Source organism: Lepidochelys kempii, chromosome 3, assembly GCF_965140285.1.
Source record: "Lepidochelys kempii isolate rLepKem1 chromosome 3, rLepKem1.hap1, whole genome shotgun sequence".
NCBI classification, from domain to species: Eukaryota; Metazoa; Chordata; order Testudines; family Cheloniidae; genus Lepidochelys; species Lepidochelys kempii.
The window spans coordinates 85810459-85832039 of NC_136382.1; the positions used below are offsets into that span (position 1 = coordinate 85810459).

Here is a 21581-nt window from a genome sequence, read left to right on the forward strand (position 1 = left end):
TTCATGAGCTGAGCTGTAGCTCACGAAAGCTTATGCTCAAATAAATTGGTTAGTCTCTAAGGTGCCACAAGTACTCCTTTTCTTTTTGCGAATACAGACTAACACGGCTGTTACTCTGAAACCTAGTGACAGATGATGTGGAAAAAGCTAAAGTACTCAATGCTTTTTTTGCCTTGGTCTTCACAGACAAGGTCAGGTTCCACACTGCTATCCTGGGCAACACAGTATAGGGAGGAGGTGAGCAGCCCTCAGTGGTGAAAGAATAGGTTAAGAACCATTTAGAAAAGCTGGACATGCACAAGTCCATGGTGTGACATTGCACTCCATAATGTTTTATGGAAATATGCTTATGAGTGTGAATATGATGTAACTGAAATATGCTTTATGCAAAAGGTCTCTTGTAAGGTATAATTACAAATCTTATAATCTACTGAATGTATCATTCTTGTATCTGAAACTAGGATTATGAAGTATAATTCTGAGGTCCTATTCAGTGATGAGCTGCCAAAATCTTAACAACCTGTTCCCTCCTCACCACACGAGGGGGTCGTGGCCCACCCCCGCTCCCCGGGACACCTGCCCCATCCAAACCCCGTGTTCTTTGACGCCCTTGCCCCCCCGGATCCCTGCCCCATCCACCCCACTCCCCTGACTGCCCTTAGAACCGGGCAGGAGGGTCTTGTGAGCCACTGTAGTGGGTGTCCACCCCGCCCCGCCCCTAAGAGCCAGAGGGACCTGCCGGGGGTGAGGTGGGGAGTCCCGGCGGTGCTTACCTGGGGTGGCTCCGGGGAAGTATCCAGCATGTCCCTCTGGCTACTAAGGGCAGGGTAGCATAGCTGAGGGGGAGCACCTGCTCCCCCCACTGATCACATCAAAAGTGGCGCCTTAGGCGCCGACTCCGTGGGTGCTCCGGGGCTGGAGCACCCACAGGGAAAATTTGGTGGGTGCCTCGCCCCAAGCCCGGCCCCAACTTGCCTCTGTTGCCTCCCCTGAATGCGCCGTCCTGCTCTGTTTCTTCACCACCCCCCGGCCGGCTTCCAGTGGATCAGCTGTTTGCGCGGGAAGCCTGGGAGGGCTTAGAAGCAGGCGGTGGCTTCATGCTCAGGCCCAGGGAGGCAGAGGTGAGCTGGGGCGGGGAGCAGTTCCCCTGCCCCCCACCCCGGGTTACCTGCTGCGGCGTGGGAGGCCCTCCTCATGCTCCCCCGCCCCAGCTCACCTCCGCTCCGCCTCCTTGGGCCTGAGCACGAAGACGCTGCTTGCTTCTCAGCCCGCCCAGGCTTCCCGTGCAAACAGCTGATTCACGGGAAGCTGGGGCGGGGCAGAGAAGCAGAGCGGGGCGGAGTGTAACCAGGGGTGGAGGTGGAGTGGAGGTGAGCTGGGGCTGGGGAGGGGAGGGGAGCTGCCAGTGGGTGCTCTGCACCCACCAAATTTTCCCCTGGGTGCTCCAGCTCCGGAGCGCCCACGGAGTCGGCGCCTAAGGCGCCACTTTTGGCCGGTTGTTAAATTTAGAAGCCCTTTTTGTCCCTCATGGGACAACCGATTCTAAAAGTGCTTCTAAATTTAACAACTGGTTCCAGCGAACCAGTTCAAACCGGCTCCAGCTCACCACTGGTCCTATTGTAATTATGCGACGTGTGGGCCATTAATGCTTTAGAATCTTGATAGTTCCCATTGACTAGGACAATCAGCTGTAAATGGCTCTGTTTACTTGCAAACCTTCCTGTGTATGTGTAGGCCAGCCCAGGAAGAATGGAAGCTGGGGGTCTCTCAGGACATGTGACCATGCCACATGATACCGGAATCCATCCTAAATCTGGTACTTTTCTATTTAGAAGGAGAGGGAGAGAAAGGATTCCCACCTTGTGGCAAAGCTATAAAAGATGTGGAGCAGAATAAGGGGGGTCCAAGTCATGAGAAACCCCCTGCTTTTCACCTAAGATGCCTGCTGGAACTAACAAGTGGAGAGGATTGGGCCCAGACTAGAAAGGAGTCTATTCTGTGAAAAAAGCTTACTGAAACATCTCTGAGGGTGAGATTTTTACTTGTAATCAGTTTCTTAATGTATTAGGCTTAGACTTGCGTGTTTTGTTTTATTTTGCTTGGTAACTTACTTTGTTCTGACTGTTATTACTTGGAACCACTTAAATCCTACTTTTTATACTTAATAAAATCACTTTTGTTTATTGACAAACCCAGAGTAAGTGATTAATACCTGGGGGAGCAAACAGCTGTGCATATCTCTCTATCAGTGTTATAGAGAGTTTACTCTGTATAAGCTTTATACAGAGTAGAACGGATTTATTGGGGGTTTGGATCCCATTGGGAGCTGGGTGTCTGGGTGCTGGAGATAGGTGACCCGCTGAGCAGTTTTTGGTTAAAGTCTGCAGCTTTAAGGGTGTGGACCAGACCTGGGTCTGTGCTGCAGCAGACTAGCGTGTCTGGCTCAACAAGGCAGGGTTCTAGAATCCCAAGCTGGCAGAGTTAACTAGGCTCAGAGTTAACTTCAGCACGTTAGGTGACAGTCCCAAGGTGGTCTCTGTGACCGAACCTGTCACACATGCATCCGAGGGTGCTGAGGGAATTGGCTGATGTAATTACAGAGCCATTGGCCACCATCTTTGAAAACTCGTGGCGATTGGGGGAGGTCCCAGATGATAATGGGAGACTTCAATCACCCTGATATCTGCTGGGAGAGCAATACAGCGGTGCACAGACAATCCAGGAAGTTTTTGGAAAATGTAGGGGACAATTTCCTGGTGCAAGTGCTGGAGGAACCAACTAGGGGCAGAGCTCTTCTTGACCTGCTGCTCACAAACCGGGAAGAATTAGTAGGGGAGCAAAAGTGGATGGGAACCTGGGAGGCAGTGACCATGAGATGGTCGAGTTCAGGATCCTGACACAAGGAAGAAGGGAAAGCAGCAGAATACGGACCCTGGACTTCAGAAAAAGCAGACTTTGACTCCCTCAGGGAACAGATGGGCAAGATCCCCTGGGAGAATAACATGAAGGGGAAAGGAGTCCAGGAGAGCTGGCTGTATTTTAAAGAAGCCTTATTGAGGTTACAGGGACAAACCATCCCGATGTGTAGAAAGAATAGTAAATATGGCAGGCGACCAGCTTGGCTGAACAGTGAAATCCTTGCTGATCTTAAATACAAAAAAGAAGCTTACAAGAAGTGGAAGATTGGACAAATGACTAGGGATGAGTATAAGAATATTGCTCGGGCATGCAGGAGTGAAATCAGGAAGGCCAAATCACACCTGGAGTTGCAGCTAGCAAGAGATGTTAAGAGTAACAAGAAGGGTTTCTTCAAGTATGTTAGTAACAAGAAGAAAGTCAAGGAAAGTGTGGGCCCCTTACTGAATGAGGGAGGCAACCTAGTGACAGAGAATGTGGAAAAAGCTAATGTACTCAATGCTTTTTTTGCCTCTGTCTTCACGAACAAGGTCATCTCCCAGACTACTGCACTGGGCAGCACAGCATGGGGAGGAGGTGACCAGCCCTCTGTGGAGAAAGAAGTGGTTCGGGACTATTTAGAAAAGCTGGACGTGCACAAGTCCATGGGGCCGGATGCGTTGCATCCGAGAGTGCTAAAGGAGTTGGTGGATGTGATTGCAGAGCCATTGGCCATTATATTTGAAAACTCATGGCGATTGGGGGAAGTCCCGGACGACTGGAAAAAGGCTAATGTACTGCCCATCTTTAAAAAAGGGAAGGAGGAGGATCCTGGGAACTACAGGCCAGTCAGCCTCACCTCAGTCCCTGGAAAAATCATGGAACAAGTCCTCAAGGAATCAATTCTGAAGCACTTAGAGGAGAGGAAAGTGATCAGGAACAGTCAGCATGGATTCATCAAGGGCAAGTTATGCCTGACTAATCTAATTGCTTTCTCTGAGGAGATAACTGGTTCTGTGGATGAAGGGAAAGCAGTGGACGTGTTGTTCCTTGACTTTAGCAAAGCTTTTGACACCGTCTCCCACAGTATGCTTGCCAGCAAGTTAAAGAAGTATGGGCTGGATGAATGGACTATAAGGTGGATAGAAAGCTGGCTAGATTGTCGGGCTCAACGGGTAGTGATCAATGGCTCCATGTCTAGTTGGCAGCCGGTATCAAGTGGAGTGCCCCAAGGGTCGGTCCTGGGGCCGGTTTTGTTCAATATCTTCATAAATGATCTGGAGGATGGTGTGGATTGCACCCTCAGCAAGTTTGCAGATGACACTAAACTGGGAGGAGTGATAGATAAACTGGAGGGTAGGGATAGGATACACAGGGACCTAGACAAATTGGAGGATTGGGCCAAAAGAAATCTGATGAGGTTCAACAAGGACAAGTGCAGAGTCCTGCACTTAGGACGGAAGAATCCAATGTACCGCTACAGACTAGGGACCGAATGGCTCAGCAGCAGTTCTGAAGAAAAGGACCTAGGGGTTACAGTGGATGAGAAGCTGGATATGAGTCAACAGTGTGCCCTTGTTACCAAGAAGGACAATGGCATTTCGGGATGCATAAGTAGGGGCATTGCCAGCAGATTGAGGGACGTGATCGTTCCCCTCTATTCGACACTGGTGAGGCCTCATCTGGAGTACTGTGTCCAGTTTTGGGCCCCACACTACAAGAAGGATGAGGAAAAATTGGAAAGCGTCCAGCGGAGGGCAACAAAAATTATTAGGGGACTGGAACTCATGACTTATGAGGAGAGAATGAGGGAACTGGGATTGTTTAGTCTACGGAAGAGAAGAATGAGGGGGGATTTGATAGCTGCTTTCAACTACCTGAAAGGGGGTTCCAAAGAGGATGGCTCTAGACTGTTGTCAGTGGTAGCAGATGACAGAACAAGGAGTAATGGTCTCAAGTTGCAGTGGGGGAGATTTAGGTTGGATATTAGGAAAAGCTTTTTCACTAGGAGGGTGGTGAAACACTGGAATGCGTTACCTAGGGAGGTGGTGGAATCTCCTTCCTTAGAAGTTTTTAAGGTCAGGCGTGACAAAGCCCTGGCTGGGATGATTTAATTGGGGATTGGTCCTGCTTTGAGCAGGGGGTTGGACTAGATGACCTCCTGAGGTCCCTTCCAACCCTGATATTCTATGATTCTATGATTGGAAAAAGTCAAATATAGTGCCTATCTTTAAAAAAGGGAAGAAGGAGAACCCAGGGAACTACAGTCCAGTCAGCCTCTCCTCAGTCCCTGGAAAAATCATGGAGCAGGTCCTCAAGGAAACCATTTTGAAGGAACTGGAGGAGAGGAAGGTGACCAGGAACAGTCAATATGGATTCATTAAGGACAAGTCATGCTTGACCAACCTGATTGCCTTCTATGATGAGATAACTGACTCTGTGGATATGGGGAAAGCAGTGGACATGATATATCTTGAGTTTAGCAAAGCTTTTGATACGGTCTCCCACAGTATTCTTGCCAGCAAGTTAAAAAAGTATGGATTGGATGAATTGACTATAAGGTGGATAGAAAGCTGACTAGATTGTTGGGCTCAATGGGTAGTGATCAACAGCTCAGTGTCTAGTTGGCAGCCAGTATGAAGCGGAGTGCCCCAGGGGTCAGTCCTGGGGCTGGTTTTGTTCAACATCTTCTTTAATGATCTGGATGATGGGATGGATTGAACCCTCAGCAAGTTCACAGATGACACTAAGCTGGGGGGAGAGGTACATATGCTGGAGGGTAGAGATAGGGTCCAGTGTGACCTAGACAGATTGGGCCAAAAGAAATCTGATGAGGTTCAACAAAGACAAGTGCAGAGTCCTGCACTTAGGATGGAAGAATCCCATGCACCACTACAGGCTGGGGACCGACTGGCTAAGCAGCAGTTCTGAAGAAAAGGACCTAGGGGTTACAGTGGATGAGGAGCTGGATATGAGTCAGCAGAGTGCCCTCATTGCCAGGAAGGCTAATAGCATACTGGGCTGCATTAGTAGGAGTATTGCCAGCAGATCGAGGGAAGTGATGATTCCCCTCTATTCAGCACTGGTGAGGCCACATCTGGAGTACTCCGTCCAAGTTTGGGCCCCACACTACAGAAAGGATGTGGACAAATTGGAGAGAGTCCAGAGGAGGGCAACAGAAATGATCAGGGGGCTGGGGCACATGACTTACAAGGAGAGGCTGAGGGAACTGGGCTTGTTTAGCCTGCAGAAGAGTGGAGGGGGGTTTGATATCAGCCTTCAACTACCTCAAGGGGGGTTCCAAAGAGGATGGAGCTCAGCTGTTCTTAGTGGTGATAGATGACAGAACAAGCAGCAATGGTCTGAAATTGCAGTGGTGGAGGTCTAGGTTGGATACTAGGAAACACTATTTCACTAGGAGGGTGGTGAAGCACTGGAATGGGTTATCTAGGGAGGTGGTGGAATCTCCATCCTTAGAGGTTTTTAAGGCCCAGCTTGACAAAGCCCTGGCTGGGATGATTTAGTTGGAGTTGGTCTTGCTTTGAGCAGGGGGTTGGACTAGATGATCTCCTGAGGTCTCTTCCAACCCTGATATTCTATGATTCTATACTTTGAACTCCAGGACAGTGCTGTAACTGAAGAGAGATGCTTTGTTTCCTGTTAGAGAGGCATAGAGATATTGAATCATATTCTTCTTTCAGAACTCACTGAAGTCAGAGGAGCTGTACAGATGTAACTGAGAGCAGAGTCCAAACCATTACTTGCATAGAATGTAGAATCTTTATGCACAATACGGAAGGCTGCACAGGTATGGAAGAAATGGCTAGCTCTACAGTAGACTAAAAAGGGAGGGCTGGGATAGAAAATTATAAAAAATAGCAGCTAGAGTGAAATGATGTCCTCAATCTATCCCTGTTAGTGTTTTCTACAGTCTTCATCACTCATGTGTATCAGCACGAGTGATATAACAGGGGGATGTTTTCAAGCCGGCACTAGGCATAAGCAGACTAAGCAATTGCGTAGGGTCCCAAGCAGCTCAAGGGGGGCTCTCATTCACTTTTTATCATAAGAACTTGCCTGTTTTAGTGTTGGGGGGGGGGAGGACGGGAACAAAAATATTTCTGCTTAGGGCTAGCACCAGCTCTGGATGTTTCACAGGCATCTGCAGGAATCAGTGACTGTTGCATCCATTTCTAACGGTTGATAAGTTTCTTCCATCAAAAATAATTTTTTTTTAGTATTTGGTTCTGTACAGTGTTGAATAAATGGAGCTACAAATGGATGGTCCATGAAAAAAATAACATTTTGATGCTAGCAGTTATACATCACTTATTTACTAAGGCCCAACTCTTCAAATGTATTTAGGCACCTAACTCCTATTGGAATCAGGCACCTAAATACTTTTGAGGATCTGAGCCTAAGCGCCCAGCACTGCACAGGCCTATGCACTACTTAAGCTCTACTTAAATCCTATTTTGAGCACTAAAAAGATACATAAGCCTTGTGTGGTTGCTTTGCACAGGGGTTGGTTTTACCCTCGGATGATATAAAGAAACTGATGATAGGTCTGAACGGAAACTAATGGGAAAGGGTCATTTAACGTAACAGTTTGGAATGAATAAGGTTTTCAAAAATACCAGATTTTATCTGTATACATAGACTTTACTGATACTTCAACAGAGTCCCAAAGCAGTTTTTTCTCTAAATCAATAACAAAAAATACATTTGACATTAAACAAAATGAATAGTATTCATACTATTTGAACATTCTGCAAATTGAGAATGATTTTTTTTGTCAGAAGCTGTTGCATAGAATATTTTCATTTTTTAGCAATGGCAGTCTCTCCAGAAGAAAATTTGAAAAACAGAAATCTTTATTTCTGTTTAACCTTTCACAGTAATTAAGAACCTTTTCTGTTGAATTAGTACTGTGTGCTTGAGCTTACCATGTTAATAAGTCAAAAGTCTGTGTCTGTCAGTTGTAATATGGCAGTTATTGACAGGGGATTTCATGATGAGATTACAAGCAGAGCTGCAGAAAATCTACAGCAGTGAAAGGAAATACGTGAATCTGGGAAAACCTGGTATTTTCCAAATGAACAATAATCACTCTAACTAGTCAAAGCAAATGAAACAGATTTTTAAAAGTATGATTAAGTTTGCGAGTGGCTCTAAAATCCTTTTAAATTTTCTACCAGACATTTTTATATTTTCCCTCTAGAAAAGGCAAGATTGCATACAAATTAAAAGATGCGTGCATTAAAACCATGATCAGGTTGCTCTAATAAAATGGTCTTATAGAATTAATGAGGATTAAAACTGGTGACAGCAATCTTGATGTTGCTTTATTCTTCAGTGCTGTGTGACTTTTGGCTAAGCATCTATCTTTTCTAACACTACACCACTCTGGGCGGGGGGTGATTTTCCCAAACAGCTGTTCTTGTTTGTTCCCAGTTCTGCAGCTTCTGCCAAAGTATTAGTCAATGGTTTTCCAAGAGTTTCTGGGAGCATTAATGTTAGCATTCCACTCAGAAAGGCCATGATTCCAACAAGCAACTGGAAGAAATAAATAATTAATGTAAGGGTTACACATGTCTTTGGGTTCATGGAAAACATTGGTCTTGCTTGCGAAAATACTTTTAAAATTTGGGAGCACAGTGAACTTCAATGAAAACCAAAGATCAAAAGTCTTAAATGTTCCCTGTTGCAATTGCTAAAATAAAACAAAAATCAATACATAAATAAACTGACAGATTGTCCAGCAAAGTTAACACAGACCAAGTCAAATGTTTTACACAATGAGCTAAATACAGCCCCAGCGTAAGCAGGAACAACTTTGCAGAAGTGAATAGAATGCATGCAACTTCATTGAAAAATTATTCTCTTTAGCAGATAGTAATTTTAAAAGTAATTGTAAGATTGCTTAAATTCATTTTACATTTATTTTTATTGGACTACAACTTCCCTGCTGTCACACAGAGGGGGGAAAAGAAGCTGTAGACCTGGCTCTTCGTCTACCTACTCTACCTATCATCATAGTATTTGAGCACCTTTCTCCAATGCAAGCTGTAGGTCAGGATCTCTTAACTGGGATCATAGAGATCCTGATTAAAGAAAGCACTTCAGCACATGTTTAAGTCCATTCCTATGCAGGAAGATGCTTAAGTACATACTTGCATAATGTTCTGAATAGGTATGATGTCCTGAGTCAGAGAGAGAAAGCTGATGGGGGCCCAGCTTCTAACTGACCCGTGTGTTGTGTCTATGATCTGGATATGTACACTGTGATTTCAGTGTGTACTATTATTATTATCGTTTTATTTTATTGTGGTAGTAGCCAAAGCCACAGTCAGGATCGGGCTCCACTGTGCTAGGTGCACACACGCAGGAAGATGCTGTCCCAAAGAACAATAGAAGATTTCCCATCAATTTGTTGCTCTGGACCAGTGATTTTCAACCTTTTTTCATTTGCAGACCCCTAAAACATTCTGAATGGATGGTTAGACCCCTGTGAAAATTCAACCTGTGGCCTGCAGACCCCTACCATAGAAGTCTAAGACTGAAAACTGGCTGAACAGAATTCAACTATAAATATTGCAGGTGCTCAGCATGGCATTTGATGCAGTCTGAGAAAGGGCGCTGAACTGTGGGCTTCTATGGTAACAACACTTCCAGGTTTTGACCTATAGGTGGGGGAATTCACATACTGTACTTTTGATCCATCAGAAAAAACGGAATTCCTTTTCTTGGATCTGAAACTTTATTTTCATAGTCACCTTTCATGGTCCCCTTAGATACAATCTGTAGACCACAGGTTGAAAACCACTGCTCTGGACAATCGGCACTTTTAAAAATTCTTCCTTGTTTTCTCTTTTCTTTAATTTTTATTGCTTGATAAGGATGATAATACTTAGCAATTAACATGTTCAAAGCATTGTACAGATATTAACACACTAATCTTCAATCTTATCCCATTATGCTCCCTGTGCTCTTACTCTACTTCTCTGTAAATACATGTCTTTAATACACCATTTCTCGCAGGCTTCTTTTTCTATTTTATAACTGTTACTTTGTGCATTTTGATACTGTGATGTCCTCAACTTGCTCTGTACTGATCCCAACCTCTGATCCATTTTTTTTAATACTTTCCTTCTAAACATGAGAGAGAACATATGAAATGGCTGTGGTTATGACTTTCATAACACAGCACTTTCAGACAGATATGGGTACACTGGCAGGCAACCACCCCCTAATTCTAAATGAAAATAGCTCTTTGGAAGTCAGAAAAGAGATTTCAAATTTGAAGTCTCAGCTGTAACTTGGCAGAGTTATTTTCCGTTAAAAACACCAAGCTGTTTATGATCCCTCAGGGCCAGAGCCACCAATTGTCTTAAGCAGTCCTCTGTGAGAAGCAGAATTATATCTGTTTCAAAGGTTTCAAAGTAGCAGCCATGTTAGTCTGTATCTGTAAAAAGAAAAGGAGTACTTGTGGCACCTTAAGAGACTAACAAATTCTGTTACACTCATATTGAGTGCAGAAGCTAAAAGAGTAAAAAACTAAGCAAAATACTGTTGAATGCTACATACTACAATGAAAGTAAAACCGTTACATTCCTACAATGAAGAATTAGAAAAGAGGGCAATCATCACTACTACAGTAGGAATGAAGGCCAGACTGGTGGAGGTCTCTGCAGGCAGGTACAGAGTTATAGGAGAGAGTGTTTCAAGAGGAGGCTTAATTGTATACACTAACTACTGGAGCCCATCTTTAATATTTTTCAATATTTTCCTTGAAAAGAGCTGTCAGCTCCCTCACTTTTTCAGCCACCATAATGTTACTGTTATACCACAAATTTTGAGAAAAATAACACGATCTATAAAAGCATCCAAAGGATGCTTTTGCAGTTGGAAATTGTTCACTTATCTGTAGTCAACTCTCCATAGTTAACAGTCATTCTGACCTGTGCTGCCACATTGACTGTCTGGAAATCTCCGACACTGCCTCTTTTTAGATTTTGCCTTAAAACTGTTAGGTGGAATTTCCAAAAGCGCTCAGGTTTGGCCTTTTCCTGGTCAAACTGTCGTCAATGGTAAAATTTCTAGGGCCTGATTCTCATCTACACTAAGGCTTCTTTACACAGTGCAAAGGGCTGAAAGCGGGTGTAAATGAAATGTACTCCCACTTTAAAGCATCTTTATACGACCACTGTGGCGCAAAAGAGCCTTAGTATAAATGCGAATCAGGCTCCCATCACTTCAGTGGGAACAGGAGTAGGTCAGTGCTGAACGCTTTTGGAAATCCCACCAGTTAGACTAACCAGTTCCAGTTAGTCTCCAATTCATTCTGAATCATACTCACCCTTCCCCCCATTAAGCACATCTATCCAGAGGCAGATTAAGATTTATTGGGGCCCTGGGCACAAGGAACATTGCCCCCTCCCCCCACATCCCACCATGGGGCCCTGCCCTTGCTCCTCCCTTCCCCACATGGCCCTGCCTCTTGGCCAGGCTGGAAATCGAGCCATGGTAAAAGCTGCCCAGGGAGCCTGGGCTTCTGTGGGGAGCCCTGGACCCTCCACCTGTCCTGGATGGCATGCCCCGGGGGCAGGGACACGGGCCGTGCGCTGCTCTCGGGCACCCCAGCTCCTCGTTGTCATCTTGTCAATAAATTGCTTGGTTTTGAATTAATAACCCCGCTGATACTTGTAACAGTAGTTTTGGAACCTGAGTTTCAGGTGAGTGAGTGTGGATAGCATGGGGAGGAGGTGACCAGCCCTCTGTGGAGAAAGAAGTGGTTCGGGACTATTTAGAAAAGCTGGACGTGCACAAGTCCATGGGGCCGGATGCGTTGCATCCGAGAGTGCTAAAGGAGTTGGTGGATGTGATTGCAGAGCCATTGGCCATTATCTTTGAAAACTCATGGCGATTGGGGGAAGTCCCGGACGACTGGAAAAAGGCTAATGTAGTGCCCATCTTTAAAAAAGGGAAGAAGGAGGATCCTGGGAACTACAGACCAGTCAGCCTCACCTCAGTCCCTGGAAAAATCATGGAACAGGTCCTCAAGGAATCAATTCTGAAGCACTTAGAGGAGAGGAAAGTGATCAGGAACAGTCAGCATGGATTCACCAAGGGCAAGTTATGCCTGACTAATCTAATTGACTTCTGTGACGAGATAACTGGCTCTGTGGACAAGGGGAAAGCAGTGGACGTGTTGTTCCTTGACTTTAGCAAAGCTTTTGACACCGTCTCCCACAGTATTCTTGCCAGCAAGTTAAAGAAGTATGGGCTGGATGAATGGACTATAAGGTGGATAGAAAGCTGGCTAGATTGTCGGGCTCAACGGGTAGTGATCAATGGCTCCATGTCTAGTTGGCAGCCGGTATCAAGTGGAGTGCCCCAAGGGTCGGTCCTGGGGCCCGTTTTGTTCAATATCTTCATAAATGATCTGGAGGATGGTGTGGATTGCACCCTCAGCAAGTTTGCAGATGACACTAAACTGAGAGGAGAGGTAGATACACTGAAGGGTAGGGATAGGATACACAGGGACCTAGACAAATTGGAGGATTGGGCCAAAAGAAATCTGATGAGGTTCAACAAGGACAAGTGCAGAGTCCTGCACTTAGGACGGAAGAATCCCATGCACCGCTACAGACTAGGGACCGAATGGCTCGGCAGCAGTTCTGCAGAAAAGGATGTAGGGGTTACAATGGACGAGAAGCTGGATATGAGTCAACAGTGTGCCCTTATTGCCAAGAAGGCCAATGGCATTTTGGGATGTATATGTAGGGGCATTGCCAGCAAATCGAGGGACGTGATCGTTCCCCTCTATTTGACATTGGTGAGGCCTCATCTGGAGTACTGTGTCCAGTTTTGGGCCCCACACTACAAGAAGGATGAGGAAAAATTGGAAAGCGTCCAGCGGAGGGCAACAAAAATGATTAGGGGACTGGAACACATGACTTATGAGGAGAGGCTGAGGGAACTGGGATTGTTTAGTCTGCGGAAGAGAAGAATGAGGGGGGATTTGATAGCTGCTTTCAACTACCTGAAAGGGGGTTCCAAAGAGGATGGCTCTAGACTGTTGTCAGTGGTAGCAGATGACAGAACAAGGAGTAATGGTCTCAAGTTACAGTGGGGGAGGTTTAGGTTGGATATTAGGAAAAAAATTTTCACTAGGAGGGTGGTGAAGCACTGAATGCGTTACCTAGGAAGGTGGTGGAATGTCCTTCCTTTGAGGTTTTTAAGGTCAGGCTTGACAAAGCCCTGGCTGGGATGATTTAGTTGGGGATTGGTCCTGCTTTGAGCAGAGGGTTGGACTAGATTGCCTCCTGAGGTCCCTTCCAACCCTGACATTCTATGATTCTGTGGACAGCTGCGTCTGTCTATACACGTAATACCGCATTATGCCAGAGAACTCTGCCTAAGGGCCAAATATTGGAATAGCTGAGACATGAGGTTTTCTATTAAAACAGTATTGTCTATTGGTAAGAGTTGGAGGCTGGCAGTCTGGACTTTTGAGTTCTCTAACTAGCAGTGATACTTGATCCACTTTGTGCTTGACTGTAGGCAATGTACTTAACCTCTCTGTGTTTCACTATACCAATGTGTAAAATGAGGGGAAGGAGAGGGGTTGTGGGGGGCAGCTCCACACAGGAGGGAGGGGGGAAGGAGATGGGCTGGGGGGGGCAGCTCCACATGGAAGGGAGAGGGGCTGGAGGTGTGGGGGCAGCTCTGCACAGGAGGGAGGGGGGAAAGAGAGGGGCTGGGGGCAGGGCCGGCTCCAGGAACCAACTTTCCAAGCAGGTGCTTGGGGCGATAATTAGAATGGGGTGGCAGTCCGTGTCCCATGGCGGCAATTCAGCAGCATCTCCACAACTTTTCCTGCCACGGCGGCTTTTGGGTGGCAGCTCCGCCACTCTTGGCACGGCGGCAATTCAGCGGCAACTGCTTGGGGCGGCAAAATTGCTAGAGCTGCCACTGGCTGGGGGTAGGCTACACATGGAAGGGAGGGCTTGGGGGGGGGGGGGGGGGGACATGCTCATCCTACAACTCCTGTTTATGGCCTAGCCAGGGGGCAGGGCCTCAGGAGGAAGAGGACAAGGAGGAACAGGGCGGTAGGGCCCTGTGAGCAGAGAGGAAGAGCAGGGGATGGGGTGGAATTCCAGCTATCCTGCGGGGGGGCCCCCCAATTGGCCGGGGCCCCTGGCCATGGGCCCCATGGGCCCATACGCTAATCTGCCCCTGCATGTATCTATTCCCCTCCTTACTCTAACTACTCCACAAGCATACTCACTTCCTCTTTACTGTCAGCTATTTACTCTATTCCATCCTCATGTGTCAGTTTCCCCTACTGATATGAGAGCTGCTGTACCCAGAGCTGTAAAGCATTCTCTTCCTCTACCTCTCTCTATAAAGTATTTTTGAGGTATTTCCTAGAAAGGATAAAATAGAAAAATAAATTGGATGATACTGGATTAATGAATTGACTTTTAAAATGTCATCTAAATGGCAAGCTGTAGAATTTATTATTTAAACCAGTGAGATTGCATGGGGGGGAGGGGATCACAATCTGGTCTTTTGTTATTCATAATAAATGTTTTAAACCTTTTTGTGTATTGTTATTATTCATATAACACAGAGATCGGTGATGTGTCTCATACATATTATATGCCTTAAATTTTTATGATAAATATGGAATAAAATCTATTAGTCATGTCCATAAACACTTTTGCTAACTAAGTTCTCTTGATATTCAAGGCACTAGGGCACATGCTTAAGTGCTTTACTGAACTGGGGCCTTAATTTAAACTTTAAAACCACAAATTCTCTACGATGTGTGGCATGAACAAGACAACTGTGGGTATTATTTCAAGATTTATTGGCATTCTTTGGGATGGTTTGTATTACTCTTGGGAGACAGAGCCACAAATGAGTTATGGTGAAAATGAGTAGCAATAAAAACTTAACAGAATATAGGATGTGTACCATAAATAATATACTGTATCAACATAACCTATGTCAGTCTATTTCAAAATATTAATCTATTTTGTTCATAGTTTACCCCAAAATGTGTATGTTAGCTGAGACCTTGCATGATAAGCTTCAGCCCAAGGCAAGTTTTTAGTGAACTTACAAATGCCTGATGGTAGAAGTTTATCATGAAAACACACATTTACAGTCACTATTGTAACAAAGTTTCACACTGTATGTGAGTGTTTTTAATGTACTGAGAGTTATCCATATTTGAAATATTTGCAGTGCTACTTACAGTGTTCTCAAATGTTTAAACTTTGCCCCAGCTGTGTTTTAAGTGCAGGAGTTCTGAACAGATAAACCTTATCACTGCTAGTGAAAAGCAAAACTCTGAAGGGAAGAAGAGTCAAAGGAGACTGTTCTCCCATGATTACTGTGCTCTTCAGATCTTGCTTTTCATGTATTTTCTAGGTGCATTTCTTTGGTGTGATAAGAGTGCTTGTTAGGAACTTTATTGATTTATTCCTACTCTGTTTCCCCACCATCACAAATGAATCCTAAAAAACTGGACAGAGGTTACTTACATAATGGGCCAAGTTTTCAGACAGTCTCTCAAACCAGTCTCTAGCATTCACAAATGTAGATTTTATATTTTTAAAATCAAATGGACACGACTCTACCTTTGTAGGAAAACCCAACTGTGTGTGTGCAAAAAGACACACACAGGAAGAGAGGTTGGGTTGAAAATTCAGGCCAATACGCTTTCACCTTCTTTACATCTGTAATTCACATACAAGCTGTGATATTAAAGGTGAGTTGTAAAGTTTTTTCAAAGAAGTAAAAGTAAATTAAAAAAAATGTTAAATGGGTAAAATAAGCTCATTATCAGTTTAACTCCTCAGTATAAGGTTTCTCACCATTTATGTACATGAACCTAAACTTATCCTTCTGAAAAAGGAAGATTGAGCAATTGTAGAATTTCTGAGCAGCACACATAATAGATTTCATAAAGAGAATAGGGGATAACTTGTATGCACTGAATATAACTATACAGTTAAAAATATTTTGGGCAAAATGAACTCCAAAATCCATGTAATGCTAAGAAAGTGCCCATTTTCTTCTACAAAGAAACTGCCCTATCTCATCTTCATGGGACAGTTAAAGTTAGAGATGACTGTTGGATCACATGATGGAATGAGGTTGCAGCCACCCACAAATAAATGTGTTAGTCTCTAAGGTGCCACAAGGACTCCTCATTGTTTTTTCTACAAAAAGAAGATCTCTCTTAAATCCAAGGTTTGTTGAGAGTCCTAATGATCATCATGACAGCATCATTTTCTTCTGTAGTCACCTCTTGAGTTATTTCTCACCTGGTTATGCTCTTACTATCCCATCTATGCCACCTCCTCAACATCTCACTGCCCCACTATTTGGCTGCTTCTGACCTTATTCTTTTTAGCTCTCCATATCAGCAGGATGTTTTGATCATAGTTAGGCTGGTAGTCCAATGAGAGCTTAGATTTGCTAGGCTTGTTCTCCATAGAGGGGGCTCCAGTTCATCTCATGTGATCTAACACGGCATCTGTGTTTCACTTGACTGATAGAGATGGAGGATCTTGTCGTCATCAGCAGGATTTAACGTTTGCTCTCTCCCCCATTATCTGTGTTAGGCTATTCTGCTTCTTCAAAAGGAGATTGATGGCAACGAGAAAAGATGGTTGCTCAATGAAGATCTTGACTAAATACAACACTTTCAATTTAGGAATGAGACACTTACTCCAAATTACATGAATGATACAGTACGGCCTTGTACAAAAGATAGTTACTATTTTATACCAGTATTCAATGCATATAAGATATGTCTGTCATCTTTAAAGTGTATGTAATATCAACTGTTCAGAAGATTTCAGTGCCTCAAGGCTCACTCCTGAGTTCAGATTCATATTCTTAAAAATATATAGCTAAAAAACTGAGAATTTAAATTAAGAATGAGAATATTTAACACTCTTTCCTTTTGAACTTATCTACATTTCAACTTTAAATCTCAGTAAAATGGATAACAATTTTTTTGACTATCAAAATAAACACGTACCTGTGGCATGAAGATCCAAACACTCGTCAGGTAAACACAAAAAGGAGCAACTATGCTCCCGACACGACACATCATGCTCCCACTTCCTACAGCAAGTGACCTGGAGATAAGACAAGAAGACACAAGGCCCAATGAGAGTGAGATCAGATATACCAATTAATTAGAAATGCAGAGATGCTATAAAAATATCGTTATGTTAATCTAAATTTATCTTACAGTGACCTTGGTTGCTTCTATAAATAGAATAAAAAGTATACTGAGCATTCAGTATAAATCATATTCCTAATGACCATGAACATTCAGAAAGAGGGAACTGAATGCTAAGAATACTGAGCATTTTTCCAGTACCTCAGTGGGACCAGTCTATGTAGAAGGGAACAGAAAATAAATGCATTTACTGCAGAGCCAAAACCAGAGAATTCTATAACAGAAAAGAGACTGATCTTACACTAGTGCAGTCGCTTGGAGCACTGCCATTGACTTCAGAGGGTACAGGATTTGGCCCCAAAAGTATAACAAATGAAGGGAAGAAATAGCAAAATAAAATAATTTGCCATGTGTTTTTCATTAAAGTTCTTACCGTACAACTGTTGGATACAGTTCTGCTGTGTAAAGGTAAATGAGGCCAAATGCAACACCAATTGTAAACTTTCCAGCCATATTTGCTAAGACAGATAATATGCTGAAATCCTATTAAAAGAGAGTACAAATATATAAAGCACCAGAAAACTTCACCATTCCAAATTCAATGCCATTCATTTATTTTGAAAAATTTAGACCGTAACTGTGATCTTTCTGTAAACAGTGAGCAATACCTATTCTATACTTTCCTGATTATTTCCACCAATAAATAATGGCTGAACGTGGCTTTGTTTACTGAACAGCTTATTTCGAACCCTTTGTTTAATTAAGAGCTAGGAATGCTAGTTTGGGACCCTTAACAGAAATATGGAAAATCTACTGTAAAGAACTCCAGCTTCATTTCTAAACTACATTTAATTAATCTCGGGCCTTAGAAAGAGATGTTGCATTAACATATCTCACATTCCCCACAATATAGGTATATTTTAAATGGTAAGTGACTAACCTGAGGGATCAGCATAATCAAAACACAGATCACTGCACTTGATATAAGAAATGGAGTCAATGTGTTTCTCCTTCCTAGTTTGTCCATCCCAATGCAAGCAACGACATACGCAGGAAGCTCCACGGCACCTGTCATTATGAATTTATCTGGTATTAAACCATGATAATATGACTGCAAATGCCCTTTAAAATAATTCTGATTTGCTTTTTATGAGCATTTATTTAGTCTACTGATTAAACTGGTTTTAAAAGATATAGGTGTTAGGTGAAAGATGTATTTCACCAACATTTTGCGATAAACCCACTGGTGGCAAAAATGCCAGTGGAGGGCTTACACTGGCATAAATATGGTTGTGGGGAATAAGAAATGCACCAGGGAAAGAGGCTATAAGGCACAAGGCAGCTGCAGCTGCCCTTCTGATGGGGAGATAGGCCTGTACGGATACGTCCACACTGCAGTTGAAAACCCGCAGGCTGACTTGGGCTTGGGCTAAGGGGCTGTTTAACTGCAGCTCAGGCTGGAGCCCAGGCTCTTGGACCCTGTGAGGTGGGTCACAGAAGACAAAGAAAATAGTTTTGAAATTTGCTAACATAGTAATTTATTTACAGTATCATAACAACTTAGTTATATTAGCAACATTAGCCTCCTATTTTCAACACAACAGTCAAGTTACTAACATGTAATAATATATGGCAACTTAAAATTAATTCACTAGTATTCCAATCCTGCAAAGTGCTTATGAGCACATGAATAGTCACATTGACTCTATTGTGATTACTCATATGCTTAAAACTAGCATGAGCTTAAGTCCCTTACAGGGCTGGAGCCTGATCCAGAGTCCACCAAACTCAATGGGAATCTTTCCAATGACCTTAAATAGACTTTAGATCAGGCCCTATATGTGCTGACCAATTTTATCATGTCAAGAGAAAATTTGCAACCACATTAAATTAAAGACTAAATTAAAGAAACATTGCCCCCTAGATTTAAAAAACACACTTTGAACAAACTTTAAAATTATGAGCTTAATAGTGTTACCAGTATAATCGAATATTATTATGACTAAAAATATTAGTGAAGAAAATCTCTACTTTTCTCAGTTTGTTTACTGGAATAGTATTTCATCAATTTAAGAGTTTCCCCTGTACGGTTAGTCAATTTTCCCTGTTGTTTGTGTGGTTCTTTCACAGAACAACCGGGCAGAGAGAAACAATTTTAAAACTAGGAAAATGTGGTTTTACAAGCACAAAAATTGGCAGGAGATGTCAAGGACAATATAGTACCTTAACATACTCTAAGCTTGCTTTTGTAAAATAACTACATTTCAAGTTGACAAGAATTAAATCTGCAATTGTAAATGGAGTTGCTGATGGTACAGGTAATTGGGGGTCAGGAAATTGACTGTCAGATCTTTAAACATTTATAAATTAGAAGTTCTAGTTCTGTCATAAGCAGAATAAAATATAATAGATATTTACCTATGAGAAATAGATTTAAATATTCATTGCCTCCTAGATTGACGGAACTCAGGGAGAATACGTAGTATCCTAAACTCCCAGTGAACCAAATCATCCAGACTGTAATGGTCCTTCTTGCAATGTGCCAATTATAAAACAGATCTAAGATATTGTGCTTCTTCACTGTAGAAATGTCATTATCACCCGTTCTGCAACTGACTAGATCATCTTGTTGGACTGAACACAGTTCAGAAATTTTACAAGGAGTGCTTACTTTATTCCATCTCACCATTACATCCACTACTTTTTGTGCTTCTTCGTATCTTCCCTCTGACAGTAGCCAGAAAGGTGTCTCTGGGAGCATCCAGCAGCACAAGACAAAGGGGAGAGTTGTTATGGAAAGAAATATCTGATAGATCCACCAGGTCCTCACCAAAAATCCTACCAGTGCCACAGCCATGACTCCCACAGCAAAAAAAGCATGGACATGCATGGATGCCCATGTTCGAGCTTTAATGCCAACATATTCTGTTACATAAACAAAAACCACAACCAGATAGCCACTTGAAACCTGTGGGGGAAAAAACAGAGAAAAGCTGATGTCTATTCCCTTTGTGTGACAATACCAAAACAAATGGCCAATACTTTCATGTTTGTTTATGTTGGAAGTCTTAAGAGCCCCCTAGCTTGCCCTGTATTGGAGTATGATGCACTCAGAGAGAGCAACAGTAATCCTGAAAAAAACAATCAACATTAGGTAAAACTGATTTCAGATCTGTAAAATATCAGGTCACAATTTTCAGAAATGGCTATTGACTTTGGATACCTCCATTTGTGGGTAATACCTTTTTAAAAAGCCTTTAAAAATCAGGCCCCTTGAAGGTGAAACAAGTTGGACACTCGAAAAATTGAAGCACCCAAAACCAACAGTCATTCTGAAAATCTTGGCCTTAGTTTTAAGCATAGTTTTAAGCATAATACCCTGCATACTATAGAAATGCATATTTCAAAATAATGATTTTCCACCCCGTGGTAGATTATCCTGTTAAATCGTATTTTACAAGCTGAAAGAGAATCTTCCTTACACTTTTATAGGCTCCCATAAGTTTTCTAACCATACTAATGTTCTACATTAAAGTATTTATTTAGTGAATATACTTATTTCTATTTCTCTGGCACATATCTAGGGCTTTAGGCATCTGAAAACATTTCAAAACACACAATTAGAAAATCTAAAGATGCTTCCCATATAATATTTTGATTAATCAAATCTCCAGTTATAAAAACTCCAATTAATAAATTCCCATACAAAAGTGAAAAATATATATGCATTATACTCAACAATCTAAATCATCCTTTAAGAGCTGATCCTGCACACAATGGAGGTGATTGGAATGCCTCCATTGTTTTCAATGGTGTAAGATTAGGGTTTTTAAGCCCCAGTCCTGGAAGTGGATTCCTGTGGCCAGATACTTAGGCCTCTGCAGAGCTTCACTGAATTCAGTGTGGCTCTGTGCCCACGCAGAGTCTACTTGTTTGAGCAGAGTCTTAATCTCCAGCACTTCCATTTATAAACCCCCTCAGCCTCGCTCAAACCTCATCCAATGCCCCGTGAAGTCACTACAGAGACTCCTATTGACATCACTGGCAGTATTTAATTTGTAGTGAAAGAGGTGCCAGGGCTCAAGCAATTTTTTTACATTCTGACTAAGCAAGCCCAGAGGTACCAAAGCAATGAACTGCCAAGCCTGGAGGTGCCGGCACTCAGACATGGCACACCCAGGCACACATTACACACTGATCACTGTGCACTGGACCAGGCTCTTAAGGCCTGCGAGAAAAGATAGGCTTTGCAGCATTCCCGGTAGTGAATAAATCGAAGCTCTGGCAGGCAAAGGAGGGAAGTGAATTCCAGAGTCAAGGACCCCTCTTGCTTTATGCTTTGCCAGCAACAAGTAAAGAGAATAATATTTGATGCTTTATTCTTGAGTGAATTTTAGTTTCTGACTTCTAAACTATTTTAAACCACTTATTTCATTTTTCTCCCACCATCTTTCTCATTAGTCAAAGCATTCTA

At 43.0% G+C, this 21581-nt stretch overlaps 1 protein-coding gene across 3 annotated transcripts in view; it reads right to left on the minus strand.

Annotated features, from left to right (window-relative positions):
* Positions 1 to 96: 96 nt before the first annotated feature.
* The window catches only part of SLC22A16 (solute carrier family 22 member 16), a 67921-nt gene continuing 46436 nt past the window's right edge, over positions 97 to 21581 (minus strand). For all 3 annotated transcript variants that reach the window (XM_073337041.2, XM_073337044.2, XM_073337042.2), the window contains exons 4-8: positions 19526 to 20075; positions 18048 to 18175; positions 17541 to 17650; positions 16961 to 17060; positions 97 to 8451 (exon numbers count right to left, since the gene is read on the minus strand). In XM_073337041.2, the coding sequence (XP_073193142.1) occupies positions 8269 to 8451; positions 16961 to 17060; positions 17541 to 17650; positions 18048 to 18175; positions 19526 to 20075 (1071 nt within the window). In that variant the 3' untranslated portion in view covers positions 97 to 8268. The remainder of the gene's footprint in view (positions 8452 to 16960; positions 17061 to 17540; positions 17651 to 18047; positions 18176 to 19525; positions 20076 to 21581) is intronic.